Genomic DNA, 25,599 nt, shown 5'->3' with positions numbered 1-25,599 from the left:
AAAGTCTGAGCCAGTTTCCTAATGATGCTACAGTTACTGGTGAATACACAACAGATTGATACTGTGCTGTCTGTTAATACACGCATGGAACCGAAATACCAGCCCACAGCGTGTGCCCGCCTCTCGAATTCCTCTGTTGCCAGCCACCCTGATACACATTACCATGGCCTGTGGTCATCTCTCTGGTTAACTTCGGAGAGTCTATCAAAACTTCTCAACATGTTCAAAATGTCTTTAAGCACTACGCTGTGTATACTTCTTTTGAAAGACGACTGTATTTCAAACCACAAATGATGTATCGTTACACTGTGACTTAGGTGAGCAATACGCCTCGCTGAATGAAATGCAAGCAGATCCATGTTCACCTACTCTAGGGCTCACGCCGCCTCTCCCAGGTGACGGGGGGTGCGTGTGCGCAGTCTGGTGAACAGGCCGGGCCAGGCTGGCCTGCCCGTGGTCACTCCCGCGCTCGCCGTCCCCTCCCAACTCTGTCCAGCCTCGGGGCAAGCCTCCTCACAGCCAAGCAAACAAGGCCGCTCAGCTTCTTCGGCCAGAGTACTTGTTGCACGCTCCAGGTTCTCTTTCCGTTTCATCTTCTTTTCCTTTCAAAACCCTAGCATGCTGCTAATCGCATAGGATTTCGGCCAATCGCGACCACACATATCCTCCCCGCTTTTTCTCCCGTGGCCACTCCGGCTCTTCCCCTTTCACATCCCTGGAACCTTCTCCAGTCATCCCCAGGTCCACACTGTGTCCTCCTGCAGAGGTTGTGATGTTCTCGGGGAGAGCCCTGAGCCTCTTCACTCACCACCATTGGGAATATGAAAGGAGGGTTAAACCCCACGTTCCCCTTGTACCTTAGGGAAGTCTGGGGCTCATTTTGACACTTCTAGAAAAACGAGTAAGTCAGTCATGCCTAAGAGACTGAACACTTTTTAAGGCTCATACTAAGTGAAAAGAACCTCCATGAGGGAAATAAAGACAAACACCCCTTTTTAATGGATACTGAGGGACTGAACAGAGAAATTTGTTTTTAGGTTTCAGAATCCTCCTCAAAGCATCCTGCTCCTAACTGGGTCTTAAAAGCCTGCGGTTTCGGTTTCCTCACTCAGGACGGAGTGGGCTGGGCTACCTCTCTCTCTCCCACTGCTTCCAGCCAGATACTCTGCAGACGAAATTTCCATTTGTTTTTAGCTTTTCAAAAAGAAGTGACTGTTTTTCCTCTCCTGTACACGAATTCCACTCGCTATGAAGCACTGCCCATCCAAACTCACCCCGCGGCAGACCGCTGTGACCTCCCAAGGGCCCGCACAGGACAGTGAGGCCCCAGGCTGAGGGACTCCTGCCCAGCGCTCCAAGACAGGTCGGTGTCACAGGAAATGCCTCCTGTTCATTTCTTAATCATCTTATTAACCATTCTGGGGTCTAAGCAAAGGCCAGAAAGGAATACTTCTTATAATCATCAATCTATTTCTTCATCTTTTAGGGAAACCAAGTCTTCGGAAAAATAATGTTTAAAACTCCACAAAAATATTCCCCGTAAATCTTTCTACACCACTACACCTCTAGGAGGGCGAGTCCTGTAAAAACCACGAGCTTTCTTTCGTACTCCAGTTGCTAGCCAGCTTTGCATTAACGAAGCGGAGGTAAAACCGCCTCAACTACAACTGCCAGGAAAAACTAAAATTCCAAGTTTAGGTAAAAGGCAGCCACCATTTTCAGTCCCATCCAAGGCTAAGACACCTGAGTGGAACACAGCAAAACCGGAGCCCCAAGCACCTGCTCCCAGCCTGGCCACAGACAAGCCCTGGAATCACCAGCTCCAGCAGCTGCACCCAGAGCATCCTCACCTTCCCCGGCCTCCACCTCCACTCTCCTGGAGAAGGAACTCAAACAAAAATGCATCAGGTAAAAAACGCTACAGAAATGTCACTGCCGTCGTAAAATGCCCATCACGTAATGATCACCTACCTGGTCATATTTTCAAAAGTACGCTATGAAGAAAACACTTTTCCACAGGCCAAGAATTATAGGAGGGAGACTTCTCTTTTTACATCGAGGAGCCATAAGTTAACCTTCCCTTTCCTACCAACTCTCCGCTATCAAAATGAAATTGATAGGAACTTGCCTGGTGGTGCAGTGGTAAGGACTCAGCGCCCCAACTGCAGGGGGCATGGGGCTCAACCCTGACTGGGGAACTAAGATGCTGCAAACTGCACGGGCAGCCCCCCAAACAAACTGCTAAATTCACAACCTTTATTCTACACTGCAAGGAGTGCTGTACTTCACCAAGAAAGTTTAAAGCTAAAGGCAGCAGTCAAAAAAAAAACAACAGACCGATCTTCAGTATAAAAAATGCTTCTATATTCAATTATGTGTTTAGAAAATTCTTTCCATAAAAATACGGGGGCATGTGAGGGGAAGATAAAGTAAATAAATTCATTGAATAAATGATATGACTTCAATGTACGTGGTGGTCTTTATTCAGTTTAAACCACTCAGATTTGTTCTCAATATTATACTGGAAGCCTACTTTTCCACTGTAGTAACTACTGGATGTTCATATTTGCTTAAAGGAGCAAATGGCAACACTAACTCAAAAAACCACCTGGAAGACAGACAGTCTTCCTACTGAGTGACCCGGGCCTGCGCTTGTGTCTAAATTATGCTAGTGCAGCAGGATGCTAATTAGACTTATGGGACCATGTAATTTTCCCTCAGATTTCTGTAAGTGAAAAATAAGTTACAGACTGATTGAATTACTAGAAATACTTATGGGACTTTTATAAATACATGAATGAGATAGGATTTCCATTTTAGACAGTCTCATTCCTTAGTCAACGTTCAAAAGTGCAAGTCATTATGGAGCCAAGATTCGGATGCCTGGATCCTGAAGGAGAAAATGTACCATCAAGAAAACAGAGGTGATTTGCACCAGAAAGCGTTCGACAGAAACAGGGTTATTCTCCAATAATTTTAGCAAAGTTCAATCCTAAGATGTTGAGTTAAGTGAACCACTAAAGAGAACCCTAGAAGCAAAGAACAAAACTTACAGTTTATTTTTCGTAAAAAGAAACTGAGATCTAATGCAAAAATCACTGATTTCAAAACACAAACAGTGCAATGAAAATATGATCAAGAATTAGCCAAGGTCAAGCCACTCAAAATACAGTAACAACACAGATTAAAATGTATTTTAATAAAACAATGTATGTTCACTGAAAAACCACCACAAAGACAGACACCAAAAAGCTGACTGTGATCATATCTAGGTCGAAGGATTCCAGGTGATTTTAATTATCTATTTACTTTAATTTTCTATTGAGATCATATACTTCAAAAGAAAAAAAAAAAGGAAATGAGTTCAAAAACAGTTTTTCAAACACTGTTGGTTTCCATGTGGGAAAACAATCCCAAACATAAAAGAAAACCCTAAACATTAATATTCATATAACATAAAATATGCCTGGATGGTTTATTGGCTTTGAACGTTCTCTGTGGATCTAAGAAAAATTCTCTTTCCCCCTAGCTGACCTTCCTGCAGAGACCAATGCTACAATGAAGCATCTCCTGAGTAAGAAAGTCTTTGAAAGAAATAAATTATCTGAAACAAATCTAAGTCTGGGGGGAGGGGGCAGGGAACAGGACCATGAGGCAGACAGCACAGCTTTTTGAGATTACAAGAAGCTTGTCCCCCAACACTTCCAGACAATGCCCCATCCTCGGTACTAAGCTAGAATCGACCTGGTCCTCATCCTCTTGGTCCCTGCATGCACCCGGCCACACCCATACTGAACTGTCAAGACCCGCGGGCCACTGGCTACAAAAGGTCTCAAAGCATCCAGGGGAAACCCTCGTGGAAGGCTAGCTTCCCTCTCAAGAGGAGTCCAGCCCTGCCTTAGGAAGGTCACTACTGGAGGAGACCGCTGGAATATGCAAACCTTTCGCCCCTTCCCTCCACTGCGTGCCTAACCTGTTTCAGTATACCCGCTGCCAAAGCAAGCACGGTGCCTAACCCGAATCCTCTCCTTTGAAGATGGTAAAACGTGCCCAACATCCGTAAGATGTTAGGGAAAAACCCAAAGGAAGTTTCTGACCAACCTAATAGATTCAAAGACCGCTAGGTCATCGTTTAGGATCATTTTAAAAGAAAGTGAAGTCACTCAGTCGTATCCGACTCTTTGTGACCCTATGGACTGTAACCTGCCAGACTCCTCTGTCCATGGGTTTTCCCAGGCAAGAATACTGGAGTGGGTTGCCTTTCCCTTCTCCAGAGGATCGTCCCCACCCAGGGATCGAACGCGGGTCTCCCGCATTGCAGGAAGACGCTGTCTAAGCCACCAGGGAGCATTCCACAAATACAAGGTATGTCTGAATGAAAACAAGCGGACTGGAACCTGAGATGCTGGGTCCAGTCAGGGGAGGATTCGCTGGTGTGACCTTGGACCAGTCGTTTTAGCGGGGCTTCGAGTTTTCTCGAGTATGAAGTTGGGGGAGAGGCACCTCGCCTCGGCAGGGGACAGCTTGAGGCCCAAGAGGCCGCGCTGAATGCGCTGTCCAACCTAGCACACGGGAAGCCCCGCGGGGCAGGCGGAGCTGCCATGGTCCCTACCCGGGCCCCCGGACGTGGAGCGGGGGGCCGCCGGGCCCTCCCCCTACATCCTGGCTACCGAAGGGCCCACAATCCAGGCCGGCCGGCAGGGATCCCTCCCGAGGCAGGCCCGGCCTGGACACAAACCGAAACCGAAGAGCTCATGTGACAGCGGAGGCCGGGATGCGGCCTCCGCCCGCGCTCAGCCCGGGAGACGCCGTCTCCACCCAACTCGGCCATCTTGAGAGGCCGAGCAGACAAAGCGAGCCCATTGTCCCCGCGGGTCTCCGTCCCCGGGGGGGCGTCCCCGGCGGCTGCGGACGTGGCGGGGCACCCCCTCCGCCGCTCCGGGCCCCGCACCTTTGAGCGTGGAGCGCTCCACCAGGACCGTGTGCACCTGCGGGTCCGAGAGGAACTTGCGCATCTGCTCCAGGGCGCTCTTCTCCTCCAGCGCCGCCTCGAGCGCTGCCGGGGCCTCGCCGCCGTCCTCCAGCAGCAGAGGCACCAGCTTGCGCAGATGCTTCTGCAGCACCGACACGTCGGCCACGTTCTGCACCGCCGACACCTCCAGGCCGGCCGAGCCGTCCTCGCCGCCGCCCCCGGGCTCCGACATGGCGCCGCGCTCGGGACCCGCGCGCAGGGCTGAGGAGGCGGCCGCGACTCGGCGAGAGAGAGCGAGCTAGCGAGCCGGCGCGCGAGAGAAACGGGCGACGCGGGCCGATCGTCCGCTACCCGCGGCCGACTGAGGGAGAGCGGGAGCCGGCTCCGCCCTAAAGGCCACCGCCCGCCGTCCCCGCCCCGCCCGCCGCAGCCACGCCTCGCACGCCGCCTACGTCACGACGTCGCGCGCCCGCCCGCCGCGGCCACTGGCGCCTCGCGCGGCGCCTACGTCATGGCGTCGCGCACGCGCGCAGGAGACCCGGGCGGCGCCACCGCGCGGCCTTCTGGGACTCGTAGTTCTAGCGCTGGGCGGAGGCCTCGCCGTCCCCGCACCTCAAGCCCTGAAGGTGGGAACTTGGTGGGGCGTGGGGCGGGGTGGTCAGGGACTCCGTTCCGCCTGTTCACTGCTGCGGCCTCAGCGAGCAGCGTAGAGCCTGAGACCCTACAACAATGTTGAATGGATGAATCAATGAATGAGTGCATAAATGAATGGTGTTAACCAGTTAACGCATTTAGAGCACTTATCTCTTGCTTGATGTTGTTCTAAGCCCTTAACCTGTGCTCTTTCTTTGAACGAATGAATGACTACGATGTGTCGAGCTAAAACATAGCTTTCTGTGTTTTAGAACACACATAGGGAGAGTGGGTATCTTTTTCACAGGGGGAGGAGAAGAGGGGAGTGTCACATTGCTAGGCCGGAAGGAGGGAAGTTGGGAGGGGACATTCCCAGAGCAGGTACCAGCTTCTGCAAAGACAGAGGCCTGACTGCAGAAGAGATCTACAGGAAAGCCCACTTGAACGGTGGGGTGAAGCCAAGCTGTTGTGTGTCCCGGTTGCTAATGGCAAAATGATTACCCCTAGGAGGCCCCGAGGACCAAGAGAGAGACCTACATGAGAGCATCCGCTTAGAACGGTGATGCTCCCCTAGCATCCCAAGCCGGCACTGTGCTTCCGAGGGTCTTAGCCTCAGGAGCCATACAAGGTAGGATAGGGGCTGCAGAGCCGGCTCAGTGAGTGTGCCCCCGGCTCCCATCTACCTGGATCTCCTCTGGTACACCGAGATGACTTAAGGGCCAGAATCCATGCTGCTCAGTTCTTGTTTTAGAAGTGACAGTTATTATAAGGAGTGTTAATTGGCTTTTGAAAGTTCAAACTCACAACTCACTTTTTAAGTTGGGTGGAGGAAGGGAAGTCAAAAGCCCTATTTTTGTATCAAAATGCACAGTCAGAGAGCTAAGTTCTGATTGGTGGAATGACGATGGGCTGATTCGATTTCCCCAAATCATCTTTGGAAAACTGAGAAACATACAGTATGCCTATTCTTGCTCAATTACCAGGTGCCAAGTCCCAGGAGCTGCTGGAACATGAAGACTATCAGATGATTCTTCAGCAGCTCATGGAAGAGGGGACAGATTAATAGCCCATCCTCCTCCTGACCACCATCAGTCCATTATTTTTTGTTTGTGGAATTTTTTTAATTGAAGTATAGTTGATTTACAATGTTGGGTTATTAATAGCTTCAAGTGTATAGCAAGGTATATATACACACATATGTATGTGTGTGTATGTGTGTATATATACGTATACATATATATTTTTTGTTTCCGATTCTTTTCCATTATAGGTTTTTACAAGATATTGAGTGTAGTTCCCTGTGCTATACAGTAGATCCTTGTTTGCCTGATTTATATATAATAATGTATATATGTCAGTTCTAAACTCCTAATTTGTCTCCCCCACCCCACCCCGCTAGGGCTTCCCTGGTGGGCTCAGATGGTAAAGGTAGGAGACCCGGGTTCAATCCCAGAATTGGAAGGTGCTCTGGAGAAGGGAATGGCTACCCACTCCAGTATTCTTGCCTGGAAAATTCCATGGACAGAGATGCCTGGTGGGCTACAGTCCATGGGGTCGCAAAAAGTCAGACACAACTGAACGACTAACACTTTCACCCCACCCTGCTATTCCCTTTGGTAACCATAAATTTGTTTCCTGTGTCTGTGAGTCTATTTCTGCTTTGTAAATAAGTTCATTCGTATAATTTTTTTTAGATTCCACAGAAGTACTATCACATAATATTGGTCCTCTGTCTGTCTTATTTCACACCAGTCCACTCTTGTGTCATATGCCTGAACAGACCTAACTAACGTTCCTGGGAAAAGATAAAGCACCTATAGTGAGTTTGTGCCATGATCATAATGGTAACGAGAAACAGTAATGCCACTGACAACGACAGTGCGTCATTAGCAGGCACTCTGCCGAGGGTTGCTCCCTGCCTCGTGTCCTTTGGGGTTGGAACTGGGATGCAAGAGGATCTATTAGGTGCAGGTTAGTGAACCCTGAATTGACTACACCCCATTTGAGCCCCAGAAACCCAGCAGTGACCTGGCAGATGGAGAGAGGCTGCTTGCAGCCTGCAGGGTGAGTCAGCACCACCCAAGAGACGCAGCCACTTGGGCCTCCACAGGACTCAAACGTCTGCAGCCTGGCTCCGAGCCAGGGCAACAGAGTAGCAGGCTCCAGATGTGCAGCCCTATATGTCTGATGGCTTCAAAATTAAGTGTTACTTCTAAACAGATGAAAATTAGAGGAACCTGAGTAATCAGGATCCATACATTGATCAAATGTGCTTGCATTTCTATTTTCCAAGGATGTTTCCCTGATAGTTCAGTTGGTAAAGAATCCGCCTGCAATGCGGGAGACCTGGGTTCGATCCGGGTTGGGAAGATCCCCTGGAGAAGGGAACCGCTACCCACTCCAGTATACTGGCCTGGAGAATTCCATGGACTGACTGTGTAGCCCATGGGGTCGCAAAGAGTCGGACGCGACTTCCACTTTTTTTGCTGTTTAATAAATACATAGTAAGAAGAATTGTCAGTGTTGATTGAGTGCCAGGCACTGTAAATTCCTTGTTCTGAGGGCTGGCTAGACTGCCCCAGACTGACAGGGGAGGGGATATTTTTGTGAGATGCTGCCTTGGCCTCCTAGGGCAGGACTTCCTGGGAAGCTGACTCTCCGTGGAGGTGCGCCGTCCATCCAGAAGTGGCCTCTTCCCTTCTCCCCTGGCCACTTGGTCTGCCATCTCTGCTTTCTCCTGTCCATAGTAGAATCTGCTTTCTGTTGGCAGTGGGCAGTGGGTGCTGGCGAGAGAATCCTTTCTAAGATGATGGGCGATGGGAGTGGCTGCTGGGCCACTTGTATTTTATCTGAAATTGGTGATGAACCGTTGGCATGTCCATTCCCCGCCTTCTTGGACTGCACCGGATGGCTCCTCAGATCTAAGTTGGGGACTTGCTCTCAGCCCCACTCTCCTTTCCCCTCCTTCTCCCGACCCTGGACCACACTGAGCTCTCAGCCCAAGCCCGGCTGGCCCAGCACTTTCAGGCTCTGCGCCTGGGGGCCCCCTCTCCCCCGGGGAAATTCCACACTGGGCTCGCACATTCATTCATTCATTCATTTCACGGCCCGTTCCCAGCACCAGCAGGGCCTGGGCCTACATGGGCGTGTGGTTGATTGACGGCTGTGAAAAGAAGGCCTCACGCCCGGGGAACGGGGCCGGGTGGCAGCGGCGGCCGGTCCACAGGGCGCACGTTAGGTGTGGAACCTCCCCAGCTGCATGAGATCAGGCGGCGGCATCCCGGCGCCGCCGCCGGACTCCACCCACCGATCGCTCCCCCGGGCTGCAGGTCTCTCTCTGATGACGCTTGTCCCAGCCTCCACCCCCTTTTCTGTCTCGGTGCCTTGTCTATCTAGCGAGCCTCGGGGCGAGGCTGGAAGCTCCCCGGGCTCCTGGCGAGGTTGGGGCGCCCAGGGGGAGCGCCTCGAAGGAGCAGGGCGGTGTCGTGGCGCCCTTTAGCGGTGACGCGGAGGACCCGCACTCCGGAGCCGTCTCCCGCCCCAGACCTCCTCCCTGCCTCCTGGCCGGGTCCATCCCCGGAATGCCTCCAGGCTCACCTTCCCAAGGTCACCCGGGCCGCCAAGCAAGCAACGGCAGTGACCGGGGGGAATCCCCGCCCGTGGTCCCGCCTGCATCCCACCGCCCTTTGGTAAAGTTGGGGAAATTTGCCTCTAAAGCAGGCAATTCAGTCTCTCTGCTGAGCCCCAGGCCCTCTGAGACGCCTCCTGCCGCCCTGGCCGCCCCTCTCTGGAGGGATCCAGCCCCTTCTCTTACCTGAGAACGTCTGTGTTCCCAGCCAGGGCCACCGCTCCCTGGGGGCACTGGAGCCCACCCCTTCTCATGGACATGCCTCTGAAATTCTCCCCGCCCTCTCAAACATTCCCTCTTTCCCTCCTGGACTCTTCTCAACCATGTCCAGCCTTCTCCAACGCACCCTTTCTTTGGAAAGAAAGAAGAGAAACCCCTGCCACACCTCCTGCCAGCAGGCTCATGCTTTTCAGCAGAGTGTAGCTGGGGGCTGCCTCTCAGCCAGCTCCCCACCCCACTCCCTGGCAAGTGCCGTGGTGAAGGTCACCAGGTGGCCTGCACATGGGCAAATCCACTGACCCCTTCTGGGTCCTCCTCTTTCTTGACCCTTGGGCGCTGTGGACACAGCGGGTCTTGTGTGTCCTGCCAATACCCCCGAGCCCTGTGACACTCAGCACATCTGTGCACGGTGACTCCCCCCAGCCTAGGAGCCACACCCTCTGTTGTCACATGGAGTGTTCCAGAAAATGCCTATCCAGCCAGCTTGGCTGAAGTGTTAAGACTTTGTATCTGTGCTGCTCGTTCTATTGAGAGATGTATTGAACTTTCGGCGTATAACTGCGCGATTGTCTCTCCACACAGCTCAGTCTGGTTTTGATTCCTGTAGGTTGCAGCTCTGTTATTAGACACATAAACATTTCACATGGTTGTGACCTTTTCATGAATTGATTGCTTGAACACTATGAAATGCCTCTCCTATTCCTAGTGGAATTATTTGCTCTGAAATGTACTTTGTCTGATGTCAGCATGTTCTCTCGTCTTTCTCTGGATCAGCGTCAGTGTGAGGTCTTTTCCATCCTTTCAGTTCGGTTCAGTTCAGTCCCTCAACCGTGTCTGACTCTTTGCAAGCCCATGGACTGCAGCGCACCAAGCTTCCCTGTCCATCACCATCTCCCGGAGCTTGTTCAAACTCATGTCCATCGAATTGGGGATGCCATCCAACCATCTCATCCTCTGTTGTCCCCTTCTTCTCCTGCCTTCAATCTTTAATAGCATCAGGGTTTTTTTCCAGTGAGTCAGTTCTTCGCATCAGGTGGCCAAAGTATTGGAGCTTCAACGTCAGCATCAGCCCTTCCAATGGATATTGGGATTGATTTCCTGTAGGGTTGACTGGCTTGATGCCCTTATAACTGAATCACTTTGCTGTATACCTGAAACTAACAGCAGTGTAAATCAACTATATTTCAATTAAACTTTTTTAAAAAATAAAAAAATATTCCTCCAGGATCCTAAAGGGCTCGCTCCTTCTCTTCACCAGACCTCCACTAAAGTGGGACCCTTTAGAGGAGCCTTCAAAATAACACCCCCACTGCTCGCCCCTTTATTAATTGCTCCATTTTCCTCTGGAGCATGTTTCTCTGTATGAGATATCCTTGCGATTCTTGCTCAGGGTCCGCACCCCCAGCTAGAATGTGATTCCACGCAGTGCAGGGCTTGCTCTGGTTAATGCTGAAACGCAGGGCAGGCCAGCGCCTGGAACTGCATTTTGCTCACCGTGAGTGAGGAGGGAGTCTTTGAGGCCTGAGGAAATCGAGTACTTCTGTTCCTTCCTGGTGAATTACAAGGTGATTCTCAAAAAACAGGAGATTTTTTAAAAGTATGACTCAGCAGCTATTACTGAGACCATAACAGGCAGGAAGGCCAGGGGTCTCCAAACAGAGGAAACAGGCTGCCAGGGTCTCTTAAAATTCTGTGTTGCTATGACGACACCTGGTTCCACCTGAACTTTTCTCAAACCTGAGCTAACCAAATGTCTTCTTCTTATGGAAATATTTTTCTTAAGCTATGTTAATGAAACTGTGTATTTGCTTTGGAGTTTGCCTTTCTTCAAAATGGTTCCACCTAGGACTAGCTTTTTCTTTTCTCAAACCTTGGGCTAACAATAGCTCAACACACAAGTATTCACATCGATTGTTTTATAGCTGGGGGATGGCACACCTCGTGCCATCCCCTCAAAAATGCATTTTTTGGAGAGGCGCCTGGTGAAACTCCTTCAGCCTTGAGGTGTCTCTCTTATCTGATTAATAGCTCTCTAACAGACAGAAGAGAGCTTGCTAAAATTAACAAGGGGGCACACTCTCCGCCCCCCTTCTGATGTCTGTGTCAGAAGCTTTCTCTCCTTTTCACTTTAATAAAACTGTGCACCACAAAAGCTCCTGAGTGATCAAGCCTGGTCCCTGGTCCCTGGTCCCGAAGCTAAATCTTCTTCGGAGACCACGAATCCCACACCGTTCACTGTAAGCTCTCATTACCTGCAGATACATCGAAGCCGATTTGTAAAGAATTGGTCATGACATTTCCATGATGCTACAGACACGCGCTAAGCACCCCTCCTGTCACACACACTGTGATCTTCACTCTACGTCATTCCAGGTCTTTGGAGCTTAGCTCCATCCATGGTTGAAATGGTACCCATGATGCATTTCTTAAAAAAATTTTTTTTTATTTATTTGGCTGCGCTGGGTCTTAGTTGCAGCATGTGGGATCTAGTTCCCAGACCAGGGCTCAAACCTGGGCCCCCTGCATTGGAAGTGTGGAGTCTTAGCCACTGGACTGCCAGGAAGTCCCCCACAATGCATTCCTTCATTTCCTCAAGACTTAGGGAAGGGGCAACACAAATATAAACTTCTTGATGTATCTTTATCAAGAGTCACTTGGTGGGCTGTTTGGGGATTTGAGAGGCCACTTGTGGGCTGAACTATGTCCCCCTGAAAGATATGTTGACTTCCTGACCCCTGGAACCTCATGTGTCCATATTTGGATATAGGGTCTTTGCAGATGTGATCAAGTTGAGATGAGGTCATTCTGGATTAGCCTGGGCCCTAAATCCAGTGCCTGGTGTCCTTATGGAAAGAGGGAAATTTGGACCCAGACACACAGACACACACAGGATGAATGCCATGTGACCATGGAGGCAGAGACTGGAACAATGTGTCCATAAGCCAAGGGTTGCTGGCCACCACCAGGAGCCAGGAGGGGCCTGGAGCAGATGCTCCTGAGTCTCCAGAGGGAACCAACCTGCCCTCCCCTGGATTTTGGATGTCGACTTGAGAACTGGGTGAGAGCACATTTCTCTTGTAACCGCCCGGTGTGTGGCAACTTACTACAGCAGCCCTAGGAAAACGAGTGCACCGCTATTCCAGAGACACCTTCTTCATCTGCCAGAACACTGAATCCTGCATCGTGGAAGCTTCGAGACTGTGGGGTGGAAGGAAGCTAGGCATGCATCTGCAGAAAATGAAGCTGTCTGAGACTTCCGGTGGCCGTGGGATAGATCACCCCACTGCAAGTCTGTCACCGTGTCCTCTGCAAAGCAGAATGAGCCGAAGACCTCTGTGTCTGATGCATCACAGGCCTGCCTGTCTGCTTGCTCAGTTGTGTCAGACTCTTTGCGACCCCATGGACTGTAGCCCACCATGTTCCTCTGTCCCTGGGCTTCTCCAGGCAACAATACTGGAGTGGGTAGCCATTTCCTTCTCCGGGGGATCTCTCTGACCCAGGCATTGAACCCCCGTCTCCTGTATCGCAGGTGGATTCTTTACCGTGGAGTCACCCGGGAAGCCCACTGTGGCACAAAGACGTGAACTTCCGGCAGCTCCCTTAGGAGTGCCGTCGCAGCATGCTGCTTTCAGCGTCTTTGTGCCGCAGCAGGTGGTTCACTTGGATACTGACACGGATGCAGTCTTGTCACTGAGTGGGGCCTGCAGAGGGAGCTTTGTCTTCGGGGCCCCTGACCCCTTCAGCAGACGTTACAGGTGTGGGCGGCACGAGCCCACCTTCCGACCCTCACGAAGAGTTTGCTGGACCCGAGCTGAGGGATGCCGGCACCAGGCTAGGTCTCTTGTTGGTTTCCTGGGATTTCCTTCCTGGAAGGGGATTCACGCTTCCTCAGACACAAGCTCCTGCTCCGCGCCCTCTTTCTGTTCTATCTGTTTGTGTCAGCAATAAATATTAGGACCAGGTAGCAATTTGGGGGGTTTGGTTTTTTCTAATTTTAATTTTTTATTGGCATAGATTTACAGTCTTGTGTTAGTTTCAGGTGTACCACCAAAGGATTCAGTTATATCTGTTCTTATTCAGATTTTTTCCCCTGTAGGTTATTACAGAGTATTGAGTGGAGCTTCCTGTGCTACACAGTCTTTATTTTGTAATTAAATTTTTTATTTTGTATTGGAGTAGGGCCCACCAACAAGTAGGTCCTTGTTGATGATTTTATATATAGCAGTGTGTGAATGTTAATCCCAAACTCTTAATTCATCCCTCCCCACTCCTTTCCACTTTGGTAACCACTGTAAGTTCGTTTCCTAGGCTTGTGAGTCTGTGTGTGTCTTGTAAATAAGTTCATTTGTACCAATTTTTAAAAATAATTTTATTTCCTTATTTTTGAATTTCACTGCTGGGCACAGGCTTTCTCTAGCTGTGGCCAGCGGGGGCTCCTCTCTAGTTCCGGTGCCCAGGATTCTGGCTGTGCTGGCTTCTCTTTTTGGGGAGCACGGGCCTAGTATGCTCGTGCTTCAGTTGGTGTGGTTCCTGGGCTCTAGCGCACAGGCTCAGTAGTTACAGCATGTGGGCTGGTTGTTCCGAGGCAGGTAGGATCTTCCAGGATCAGGGATTGAACCTGTATCTCCTGCATTGACAAGCAGATTTTTTACCACTGAGCCACCAGGGAAACCCCTACCAATTTTTAAATTCCTCACATAAGTGATCTCGTATGATACTTGTCTTTCTCTGTCTGACTTACTTCACTTCGTATAATCATTTCTATGTCACCCGTACTGCCAAGGGCATTCTTTCTTTCTTTTCTCTTTTATGCCTGAGTGCTATTCCATTGTATATGTGTGCCACAGCTTCTTTGTCTATTTCTCTGTCGTGGACATTTAGGTTGGTTCCATGTCTGGGCTGTTGTAAATAGTGTTGCAGTGAACACTGGGATGTGTGTGTCTTTTGAAGCATGGTTTTCTCCAGATACATGCCCAGGAGTGGGATTGCTGGATCATATGGTAGCTGTATTTTTAGTTTTTTATTGAGCCCAGGGGGAGGCTATTGAAATGATCTCCACGCCATAGTCTCAGAACCCAGTGGAGCAGACTGCAACACGCAAGCCCAGGGAGAGTATGGGTAGCCGTTCCGATCACAGGAGGCTGGGCTGTACTGCAGGGACAGATGACTCACGCATCTCAGTGGCTAGAACAGTAAAGGCTCATTTCTTGCCCCAGATACATGTCCACCGGGGGTTGGCTGTAACCGTGTGATCTGAGATCCAGGCTGATGGAACAGCGTCTATCTGGAGCACTGTCTGTGGTGTGGCCAGTTCTGGCTGCTGTAACAGAATACTTTGACTGGGGGCTTAACCAACAAACATTTATTTTTCACAGTTCTGGAGGCTGGGAGTCTGGGTTTGAGGGTGCAGCATGCTTGGGTTCTGGCAAGGACTGTCTTCCTGGTTTACGGATGGCTACCTTCTTGCTGTGTCCTTACATAGCAAAGAGAGAAATCATCTTCGTAGTGTTTCTTTTTTTTTTTGGCCACATGGCTTGTGGGGTCTTAGTTCCCCAACCAGGGATGGAACCTGGGTCACAGCAGTGAAAGCACTGAGCTCTAACCACTAGACCACCAGGGAATTCACTCTAGTGTTTGTTTGTTTATAAGGGCACAAATCTCATTCATGAGGAATTCACTCCCCTGAACTAATTCCCTCCCAAAGGCCTCATCTCCACATATCATCAGCTTGGGGGCTGGGGCTTCAGCATGTCCCCTGGGGCAGGGAACACAAACAATTAGGCCAGAGTACCTGTTTTATGGCAGAAGGAATGAACGATGGAGAGAACCATATGCTGGCTCTTAGGTTTCTGCTCAGAAATGACACGTGTCACTTCCTCTCATATTTCATTGGTCGAAGCAAGTCACATGGCCAAGCGTGATGTCACTGGACAAGGATGTGTAAACTCACAGGGAGGGGAAATGAAATGCTGCAGTAAGCAGTGAAATGTGAAGGCAAAAGGCGTTCCTGTTTCTAAGAAAATGAAGTTGAATTTTTTTGGAAGACTGGATAACAGCAAGTCCCTAAAAATACTGTTGAATTATATTCGACTCAGATAAGTGAAGACACTGGCGAAATCATAAACATCTAGGATTCTGTGTATCAGCTGCTAACGCAGTGCCTTTCAGCTCTGACATTGAAGAAACCAAGAAATTATACACAATCTCTCACAGGTGAGGACTGTGCATGGAAGATAGGAAGGCATTTGATTGGCATCTTCCCCAAACTAAAGGCTCCAGGCTTCACTTAAAAGCCATTGTGGACTCATTCAGTGTTCAGGCCAGGAAACAACCCACTCCAGGTATTTTAAGTAGAGAGGGATTTTGCAGAGGGAGTCGAGTGCTTACAGAAAGGCACAGACATCAGGGGCCGATCCAGACCTGTGCTTTATGGCCCTACCACCACAGCTGTCACCCAGAAGTCAGAGCTTGTTCCTGTCTGATCACCCACACCATGAAGCAGGTGACCAGGCAGTGGGGCTTAGGTCCAGCTACTGCCAACATACATGTCTGCCAGAGTCTGCTTGGCCCCTACTGCCCTAATCTCCTTGGAAAGATTACCCCCAAGGCTTGCATGGATATGTTCAATTGGTAAAACCTCATGTCCAACGGAATCCTAGCTGCAAGAGAGTCTGGGAAATGCAGGCTCTTTATTTTTTAGTGTTCCTACCCCTGCAAATAGATCATGAGTTAAATGAGGGTTGAAAGAAGCTATGTATCCAGTAAAATATACTTTTATACTTAAATATATTTTTCTTTTATAGAGTTTAAATTAAAATAAGTTGTTTAAGGGTGAAGACACTCCAATGATAAGATGTTAGGATTCCTGGCTTTCACCAGTTTCTTCTTCTTGAAGAACAAGACCCCAGTGCATCAGGTGATGAGGCATTAACATAATTCAAAATATACAAAAAGCTTGCTGGGTAACGGGGCGCCCTCAGGAGCAGTACTGGGAAGGGAGAGCTGGCTGACTGCAGAGAGAGTGGATTTGACCCAGGGAGCTCTGCTGATAGGGGAAACCTTGAATGATACTACTTAGTGATAAAGATAATCAAAACAGGTAGCTCTATATCTCTTCCTAATTATAAAGGAGTTTTTTTTTTTTTTTTTTTTAAGAGCAGATGGCAACAACTCTCTTCCGGGGGCAATGCCTTCTTGTCAGTTTGGTGATGGACAGAAAGTGTCCCCTGGGCGCACCTTGCTCAGAGTAGGAGCCCCACCACGTGCCCTGGAAGCCCAAGGTTTCGTATCTCTAGCTCCTGGAACAAAGCTCAGCACAGAGCTGGGACTGTGAATATTTACTGAGTGAACAAATGCGTGATTATCCCTAATTGATAGCTGAGGAAACCAAGTCTCGGAGAGATTGCATACCTCACCGAAAACGACAGGGCTGGGTGGTGGTGCAGGCAGGACTCCCAGCTGGGGATCAGGAGTCCACAGTGCTGAGGCTACCGGAATGACTGGGTTGATTTCTCCGTGAGAGGGTAATATTTTGAAGTAAGGTAGTCCTTGATTTGCAAGGTAGCGTGGGACTCTAGAAATGACTGCCCAAGTTAAAAACATGCAGAACCACCTTAGTCAGTGGGTGGGGGAGGTTTGCAGGATACCACTAATACGCTAAAAACCACTGACGTGTACACTTTAAAATGGTTAAGGTGGTGAATTTTGTGTTATGTGAACTTTGTCCCAATAGAAATTGTTTAATGAACAAGTGGTAGAAAAAAAAAAATCAGTGGGGAAAGTGTGATTGTTTTATGACCTTCAAACCTTAACAATTTTCTTCTTGGTTATAATTGCATAGGGAAATAAAAAATAGTACAACTAACATTTATCTAGTACATTCTAACTTAAAACACTAGAAGCACTGAGAATTAGAGTGCTCTATTTCTTTGTACAAAGGTCACACAGATACTAAAACTGGAAAGATACAGAGAAGGTGAGCGCAGTTTTGCACGAGGGTGACACAAATTCATGAAGTGGTCTGACTTTTTACAACAGTGTGAGTGGAGTTAATGCCACAGAACTGTATACTTGGATGTGGATTTTATAGTATGTCTTTAACCACAATTTTAAGGAAAACTTATCAGGAGTAGTTTGAACAGTGCCTGCCCTCTCCTCATTGTATAACTGACCATAGGGAACAGGCACTTTTCTCTGCCATGGTGAACTGTCATTGTCCGTTCTAGATCCGGACCGGCCTCCGACGTGGCCTTTGCATGCTCAACCATTTGAAACATCTCTGACTTCCTTTACCACGAAGGTTTTTGTTAGCACCACTTCCTCAGAGCCTTCCTCCTTCTCATCACTCACCAGGTTCCTCAGCTGACACTTCTGGCCCTGGAGCAGCAGCGGAATCCACATCTCCCACCAGTTCTTTCTTCTAGAATTGTCACACGCATGCTAACTCACTTCCTCCTCGACCCAGAGATTGAACCCGCATCGATTTCGTCTCCTGCATTGGCAGGCAGGTTCCTTACCACTAGCGCCACCTGGGAAAACTGGCTCACTCCAATCTGATTGAGCATTATGAGCAGTTTTGGTACCTTTCCTGCACTTCCACCTTTTAGCCAACTTCCTGTGTCAGTGATACAGTTTAAAAAAATTATTTATTTTACTTTATATATTTTTAGGTCAGGTCTTAGTTGCTGCAGGTGGGATGTTCAGTTTTCACAGGAGCATGTGAGTCCTTTAGGGCAAGCGGCTCTTCGTTGTGAGATCTAGTTCCGCACCCAGGGATTAAACCCAGGCCCCTTTGCATTGCGGAGCACACAGTCTTAGCCACTGGACCACCGTGGAGGTTCCTCCGTTGATACATTTTTGTAACACGTTAAGTGGGTTTATCACAGGAGGCAACACAACTGCACACTTTGCTGGCTGTAGGAACTGAGTGGCAGCTCTGCAGCGGGCAAGACTTTGAAAGCAGCGCCATGAGGGGTTGGCGCAGGCCGAATAGCCCGCAGCGCAGGTCGTACTTGAGGCAAGTCACTCTCGTTAACACACCGAGGTGACTGATATCCGAGCCCTGCAGGGACTGCTGTTATTTTACTGGCCCACAGTAACTAAGCTCTGTGCCTGTCGGAGCTGTGTAAGCAGGGACCGCCTACCTTGTCGCTTTCCTTCCCTCTTCCTGCTCCTTTGCCCCCTGTAAGTAGGAGCCAGCCTGGGCCCCTTGCCGCAGGACTGAAAGCGGAAGGTGCCTGTGGGTCTTTCAGACTTTGGATTTTCCCCTAAGTCCCAGACAACAAGGATGTAAGGAAGAGGAAGGAAGAACTGGAGTCTCCCTTGTGGGCAAAGTGTCCTGGAGAATCGGTGGGTGATGAGGTATCCTGGGCTGCGGGGAGAGGTAGGGGAGGGGGTCCCGGGCCTGCTGCCCATCGGCCCCCAGAGAGCAATGCAGGGGGGGTGCGCTCAGGTGCAGGACCCCCGACAGGCTCACCAAAGCAGCCCTCGAGGCTGGGGGCAGCAGACATGGGATCCAGGGGCTGCAGGGACTGGTGTGGGTGGGTGAGGAGTGGCCAGCAGGTCTCATCCCCCCCGCCCAGGCCCTGTTCCTGCGGAAGTCCTGACTCAGGAAGGTGCAGAGCTCTGGAACGGACTCCTGTGATGTGCCACCCCGTGGAATCGTGGGATGGGAACTGGGGTCAGAAATTAGGCTGTTACAGAAAGCGGAGCTGGTGGAATGGCCCGCACACACGTTTTTGGCTGGGGAGTCATGCCTCTGACAAGCACGGCTGTGCCCCGTCCTGAGCTAGCCTGACCTGATGGCTTTATCTGACGTCCACATTAGTGAGATAGCTTATTATCACTGCAGTTTGAAGACAGGGCAATAGTCGAAGGCAGAAGTAACCTGCTAAAGATCTCATAGATAGCAAGATGCATAGGACGAGCTCAAACTCAGGTGATACTGCACATGTCTAAAGCCTTTTAACCATCAAGACGGTGTGGGCCATCTCCCCCACCCCCCAGTCTCCAATGTAGCACCAAGCACAGAGGGGCTGCCATTGCTCCCTCTCTCTCCCAAATATCCCCCAGCAGCCACTCTCTGAGCCTCCACTTTCCATCTGTAAAATGGTGGCCACTGGCCTAGAGTGACAACATGGTCATCCAAATATCTGCTCGGAGGGTTAAGCATCCTATTGTTCACTTTGACAAAAGAGTTTCCTCCTTTACTTCAAGGGATGGAACCATTTTACAGCCCCCTGCCCCAGATTTCCAGCAGGACTCCTTATCTGGTGAGGTGCAGAGCAGAGGGCGTGGTGTCCTGCTAGGTGGGACTTTGTCGAACCTCAGTGCAACGGTCTCTTTTCAGCATGAAGGCAGACTGGACATGTCCACAATTTTATTGACAAGATAAACCCCAATTTTGCCCTCAAAGTGACAGGACGTAGTGTTTCATCAGGAAACACGTACTACTTCCTTGACCCCAGTAGACGCTGGAATCCTCTGCTCTGCCAGTTGGCCTTCTTTAAGTCTGACAATTGCCGTTTCTCTATCCTAAGCGATTTTGTATGTATTTTCTAAGTTGAGCAAGAAGGGGCCGTGGTTAAGCCATTTAAGCTCTCTCTACGTCTGTTCGTCGCCCATGAGGACAGGAGACGGTGTTTAGAAGCACGTTGCCCAGTATTGTCTGGAGAAGCTGCACCGCAGCCTGGAGGGTGGGGGGTGGTTGTACGTTGAAAATGGGATCAAGTGAGGCTGGGAATCCCTATGCTAAACAAAGCTTAAGGACAGGACTTTTCCGCAGAATGTGAGATTTTTGCAAAAGCCACGTGACTCTCCAGGGGGCGGGAAGGTGTGGTGTTCCCCAAATTACCTGGCTATGGCATGTTTCAGTGGAACACTGAGATCGAGCCAGTGTGGGGCTAGAGACCTACAGGCGATGCACGGAGCCACCAGCACAGAGCAGACCCAGGCGCTCAGTAAACCGGGGCCGTGAGTTTTACACAGCTCGCAACCAGCGGCTCTGCTGATAGTCCTCACTTCGGCCAGATGAAGGACTCCACAGACATCCGCCTGCCTTGCTCTCAGGCTTGTTGAAAGATACCTTTCTCCCGCTACTAAGCTGCCTTTGGAGGGGTTTGGAATGTGAGGCTGGCATGGCAGGGGGTGGTGAGCAAGTTCTGGTTCTGATAGGATCCTGGTGCTGCCACTACCAGCTGAGTGACCTTGGGTGAGTCCCCTAACTTCTCTGTGCCATCTTCCCCTTCCTTACATGAAGATAATGAACCTAACTGCCCCGGCAGCTCTGTGAGGAATACACGAGATAAGGCGGTAAAGCTGCCAGAACAGTGAGAGGTCACTCACAGCAGCTCTTGTTAATGCTACTGTTATTAGTAATAATGATAGCAGCGCTGGAGCCCAGTCTGCACTGAGCCCTGATCCCAGGTCTGGGAGGAATGTAGGACCTTCTGGGCACAGATCTGTTTAGTTTTGAAGCATATACATATAGGTTTCCCTTATTGAAAAGCTAAGATCAGATATCTTGTTTAAATTGCATGTTTATTTTTTCAGCTTTCAAAAAAAATGTGGTAAAATATACATAAAACTGGGACTTCCCAGGTGGCGCTAGTGGTAAAGAATCCACCTGCCCATGCAGGTAGACATAAGAGACACAGGTTCGATCCCTGGGTCGGGAAGATCCCCTGGAGGAGGGCACAGCAACCCACTCCAGTGTTCTCACCCGGAGAATCCCATGGTCAGAGGAGCCTGGTGGGTTGCAGTCCACAGGGTCGCAGAGTTGGACACGACTGAAATGACTTCACATGCACGCACTCATACATAAAATTGAAGCATTTTAAGTGTACAATTGGTGGCAACCATCACTACTGCTGCTGCTGCTAAGTCGCATCAGTCGTGTCCGACCATGTCCAAACAGAAACTTTCTACTCTAAACAATAACTCCCTGTCACCCCAACCAGAGGCGCTGCTCTGGAAGGAACTCCTCCTTGGAGACCTCCCTTCCCCAGAACCCAGTGCCCCCTCAGCTGTCACTTGTCACACACACCAGAACACAGCCCCCGGCAGCAGCTTCCGCCCTAGCATTTACTCAGACTTGAAGCCAAAGAGAAGTTCAGCAAGTACATGCTTCTTTAACCTCATCTCTCAATACTGCGCCTTCACAATGAAAAAGTCAGGTGGACAATCACATGTGATGCAGTATTCAGACGGGATCCTGACGCAGAAGAAACATACTGGGAAAAAAACGAAGAAACTCTGAACAAGCTGTGGACTCCAGTTAACAATAGCGTGTCTATACCGTTAAATCAATTGTAGCAAACGCACCAACCATGTAAGATGTTAGTAACAAAGGAGATACTAACGTAGATGTCAATAACAAAGGAAATTGTGCTGTGTGGTGGTGCCATGAGGAGTAACATAGGTACCCCTTTACTCTTTGCAGCAAACCGAAAAATTTTTAAGTCTGTTAACAAAGAAAGTGAGGCAGGGGCTGCTGTGATGACCGCATGGGTCACAGAGCCCCTCCTCTCGAGGGGGATCAGACCTCCTAACGCGGCGGTGGGTGGCTCTGGTTCTCTGGGGAAAGGGTCCCGGGGTGGCCATGCCTAGTCTGCTCAGGGCCCGCCCCTCCCTTTACGGTGAAACTCGCAGCTCCCGCCCGCCCTTCCAGCATCCTGAGTGTGCTCCCAGAAGACCAGGAGCCTGGTCTTCCAGACACCGGGGCCGACGATGGAGATCAGGGGGGCACGAGGGCCAGGCGGTTCTCACCGACGAGAGCCGAGTCCCTTCTGGAGGAGCTGTATGGGCTCCTCCGGGTGCAGGAGCCACCTGGTGGAAGGCCTGAGGGCTGAGCAGGTGGACACCTGGGTCCAACCTTGGCTCCTTCGCGCCCAGGCTGTGCGGCGTCAGCACTGACGCCCCTCTACGACGCCGACCCCATACTGCTGCTGCTAAGACCTAGCAAGACGACACAAGGCGAGCAAGCGGTTCGCACCGCCACAAGCCAACTCTGGACGGCGGCCCCGGAAGTCAGACAAGGACAGCGGGCTCTGCTCAGCGCGTGATCTGCGGTCAGCTTCCCGGGCTGGTGGAACCGGGCGCCCGCTTCCCGGGGCCGCCGAGTCCCTCCTGGCCTTCGCCCAGCTTCCTAGCCGGCGGCGCGTTCCACGCACCCCGCCTCCTCTCGCCTGGGGGCAGCCCTGGGCCCGTCTCACAGGTGAGGGCACTGAAGGCCGGACCACGTTTCCGGCGGGCTCCTTGTACAGTCAGCGTTGGGACTTGCCCACGGCGGCGGCGTGCGGACGCCTGGACCACTCCCCGCCCCCCGGCAGCCCGCGGGCTTCGCCAGCAGGAAGCCCGTTTTGACTCCAGATCGCTCTAAGCCCTTTACCCCGGTAGCGGCCGCTGCGGTCACGTGCCCCGCGGAGACCGGACGCCCTGGGATTGGCCCCTCCCTGCCAGGGGGGCGGGAATCTCTCTCCGAGATCTCCGACTTTTGCGTGAATCTCGCTTGCTCGCGAGACTGCTGTCCAATTGGTGACTTTAAGCCCCACAATGCATCGGGCGGGGCGGACGTGTGTCTTCGCGCGCTGCTGGCGTCATCTTTCCGAGCCCGCCTGCGGTTTGCGGTCCTCACCCGGAAACCTTGGTTCGGCTCACTTGTTTCTGGCGAATGGGACGAGTTTCTCAAAACTTTCGGGTCTTCCGTGGCCGTCCCTGCCCTGGCCCTAAAGGCCTTGTTCCCGCGACCTTCTCCGAAGCCTTGGGTTCCACCCTCGGTTTTGTCTTAGGCCTGGCTCGCGCTCCAAGCCCTGATTTGAGATTCCTCGTTCCATCTAGACTAGGGATACTTAAGCCGGGGTCTTTGACTGGCTTTCTGGGATCCCCTTCAGATTATATGCAGGATAGGCCGTGTAGGAAATGGCAGTCCACTCCAGTATTCCTGCCTGGAGAATCTCATGGACAGAGGAGCCCGGCGGGCTACAGTCCATGAGATCGCAAAGAGTCGGACACGACTGAGCGACTAACACGCAGGCCGTGTAGGAGCTCCTGCGGATTGTTGGTGGGGAGGCCTTTATTAGGTTTATATGCTAAGAACCCTCGCAGGACTAATGGGGCCCCACTTAGTCCATCCGTTGGCTTTTTTTTTTTTTTTTTCTTTTCTCAGCATAGAATCTGGCACAGATGTTCAGAGGTGCTTATTAGAGGGAAGAGACTATTCTAACGTTATTTCTCCCAGTTACCGTGTGCACACGCTTGTCTACTCCAAAGAAACACTTGATATTACCTGTACACAACTTTTGATTGCACAACTGCCTGGGGGAGTCAGGCTCTTCTTTCTGGCGGATGGTTCAACCGTTCATTCTTCCACCCGACTTTGAGCTTGTAAACCAGCCAGTCGAGGGGTGGAGCACAGCGCCAGACCCTGGAGGCACAGTGGTGAACAAGACGGGCTCAGGCTCTGTACCCATTGAGCTCACGGTCTATGGGAGATACATTGAGCTAAGACCTGAGGGACAGGTCGTGGGTGCCTCTGGCTGGGTCACCAGGGAGATCTGAGACTGAAAGATAAATAGCTAATAGCCGAGTCAGGGTAGAGAGGGGAGCAGAATGGGTAAGATTCCAGCTGTCACAGGAGGAGAGGAGAGAAGGTGGCAGGGCCAGCGTTTTGACCCTTGGAGGATTGCTGGGAATGTGTGGACCGATGAGAGGACGGTGCAAAACCGGGGGTGCTCTCATAGGAAGAGCTGGCTGGCTGTTTATGTGAGCGGTTCAAGGGCAGGAGGGAGTTGGGCAGACTGAGGTGGTAAAGGGAACAGCTGAACAAAGGCTGGTTGTGGAAATCTGAACATTGGCAGGAGCCTCTCTGGGCCTCAGTTTGCCCATCTGTAAAGTGTGGGGGCTGGACCCATCATTAAGGTCCTCCTACCTGTGATTCAAATTGAGCAACACTTGAGTTAGGTGAGGATTTAGAAGTGATTACATCGGGGAAAGAGAAGGAAGGAAGGCAGGAGAGAGTGACACAGACACAAAGGGAACACTGGGAAGAGTGGGACTCAGCGGCTTGCTCGGTCAGAGAGCCGGCCCTAGGTTCAGACCCTCAGTCATCCAGCTGTGGGACCTTGGGCAGGTCACTCCAAATCCCAAGGGATCGAGTTTTGTCTTTATAGTTTGGGAATGGTAATAATAAAAATTCTGGGTGACACTGTCTTTGGGTTTTAGGGGAGGCCAGAGCCAGAGCCAACTCTGAATAAAACAGCATTGATTTACAAACATTAAAGATAATCTCTGGAAAAACAAGCAGACTTGTCTCGGGGAGTGGAACTGGGTGAATGGATGGTTTGGGGCAGGGAGGGCACAGAGGGTTGGAAGGAGAGGGTTTTTTGTTTTTTACTGCTTTTCATTTTGAATTTTGAACAACATGGCAAGTCAGAGAGTGATGCCAGGCCTTGGTGTTTCTGCACTGGTCCCAGCTGGGCACACACCAGACTTGAAGGCAGAGGGAGCATTAGCAAGAGCACATTCTGGATACCTGGACACCTGGGTTCTGATTGGGGGTCTCCCACCAATATACCTTGGATTTATTTTCTTAAGCCTGGTGTGCTGCAGTCCCTGGGGTCTCAGAGTCGGACACGACTGAGTGATTGAACAACAACAAATTCATAAATTTGGAGACAGTGAGGGCTTTACAGAGGGTAAAGCAAGATCTTAGGGCCCTGCTGGCCTGCATTTGGATTCAGAGTCTGTTAGTGACTAGCTGGTGAGCTTGGCTCAATCACTTAATCCCTCCAAATCTCAGTGTTCTCATCTGAAAAGTGGGGATTAAGAACACTAACCTAATTGTTGTGAAAATTCGATAAGATGCTGTGTGCAGAGGGACAGTCCAGCATGTTGTAGGCACTTAGTAAGAATTACTTCTGGGTGGGGGAGGGACAGACTGGGAGCTTGGGGTTAAGATGCAAACTATTACATATAGAATGAATAAACAACAAGGTCCCACTGTATAGCACAAGGAATTATATCCAACATCCTGTGATAAACCATAATGGAAAAGAATATAAAAAAGAATATAACTGAAGCACAATACAGCAGAAATTAACACAAGATTATGAATCAACTATACTTTAATTAAAAAAACTAAAAAAAAATT

At 50.5% G+C, this 25,599-nt stretch overlaps 1 protein-coding gene across 1 annotated transcript in view; it reads right to left on the bottom strand.

The window, feature by feature from the left end:
- The window catches only part of DYNC1H1 (dynein cytoplasmic 1 heavy chain 1), a 60,899-nt gene extending 55,559 nt beyond the window's left edge, over positions 1-5,340 (bottom strand). Inside the window, 1 exon segment of the mRNA XM_070358001.1 lies at positions 4,952-5,340. Within this exon segment, the coding sequence (XP_070214102.1) occupies positions 4,952-5,204 (253 nt within the window). The 5' untranslated portion in view covers positions 5,205-5,340.
- Between the last annotated feature and the right edge of the window lie 20,259 nt (positions 5,341-25,599).

The sequence above is a fragment of the Bos mutus genome, chromosome 21, assembly GCF_027580195.1.
Source record: "Bos mutus isolate GX-2022 chromosome 21, NWIPB_WYAK_1.1, whole genome shotgun sequence".
Lineage (NCBI taxonomy): Eukaryota > Metazoa > Chordata > Mammalia > Artiodactyla > Bovidae > Bos > Bos mutus.
Note: the sequence above shows the minus strand (reverse complement) of the source record. Positions and strands in the feature narration are given on the sequence as shown.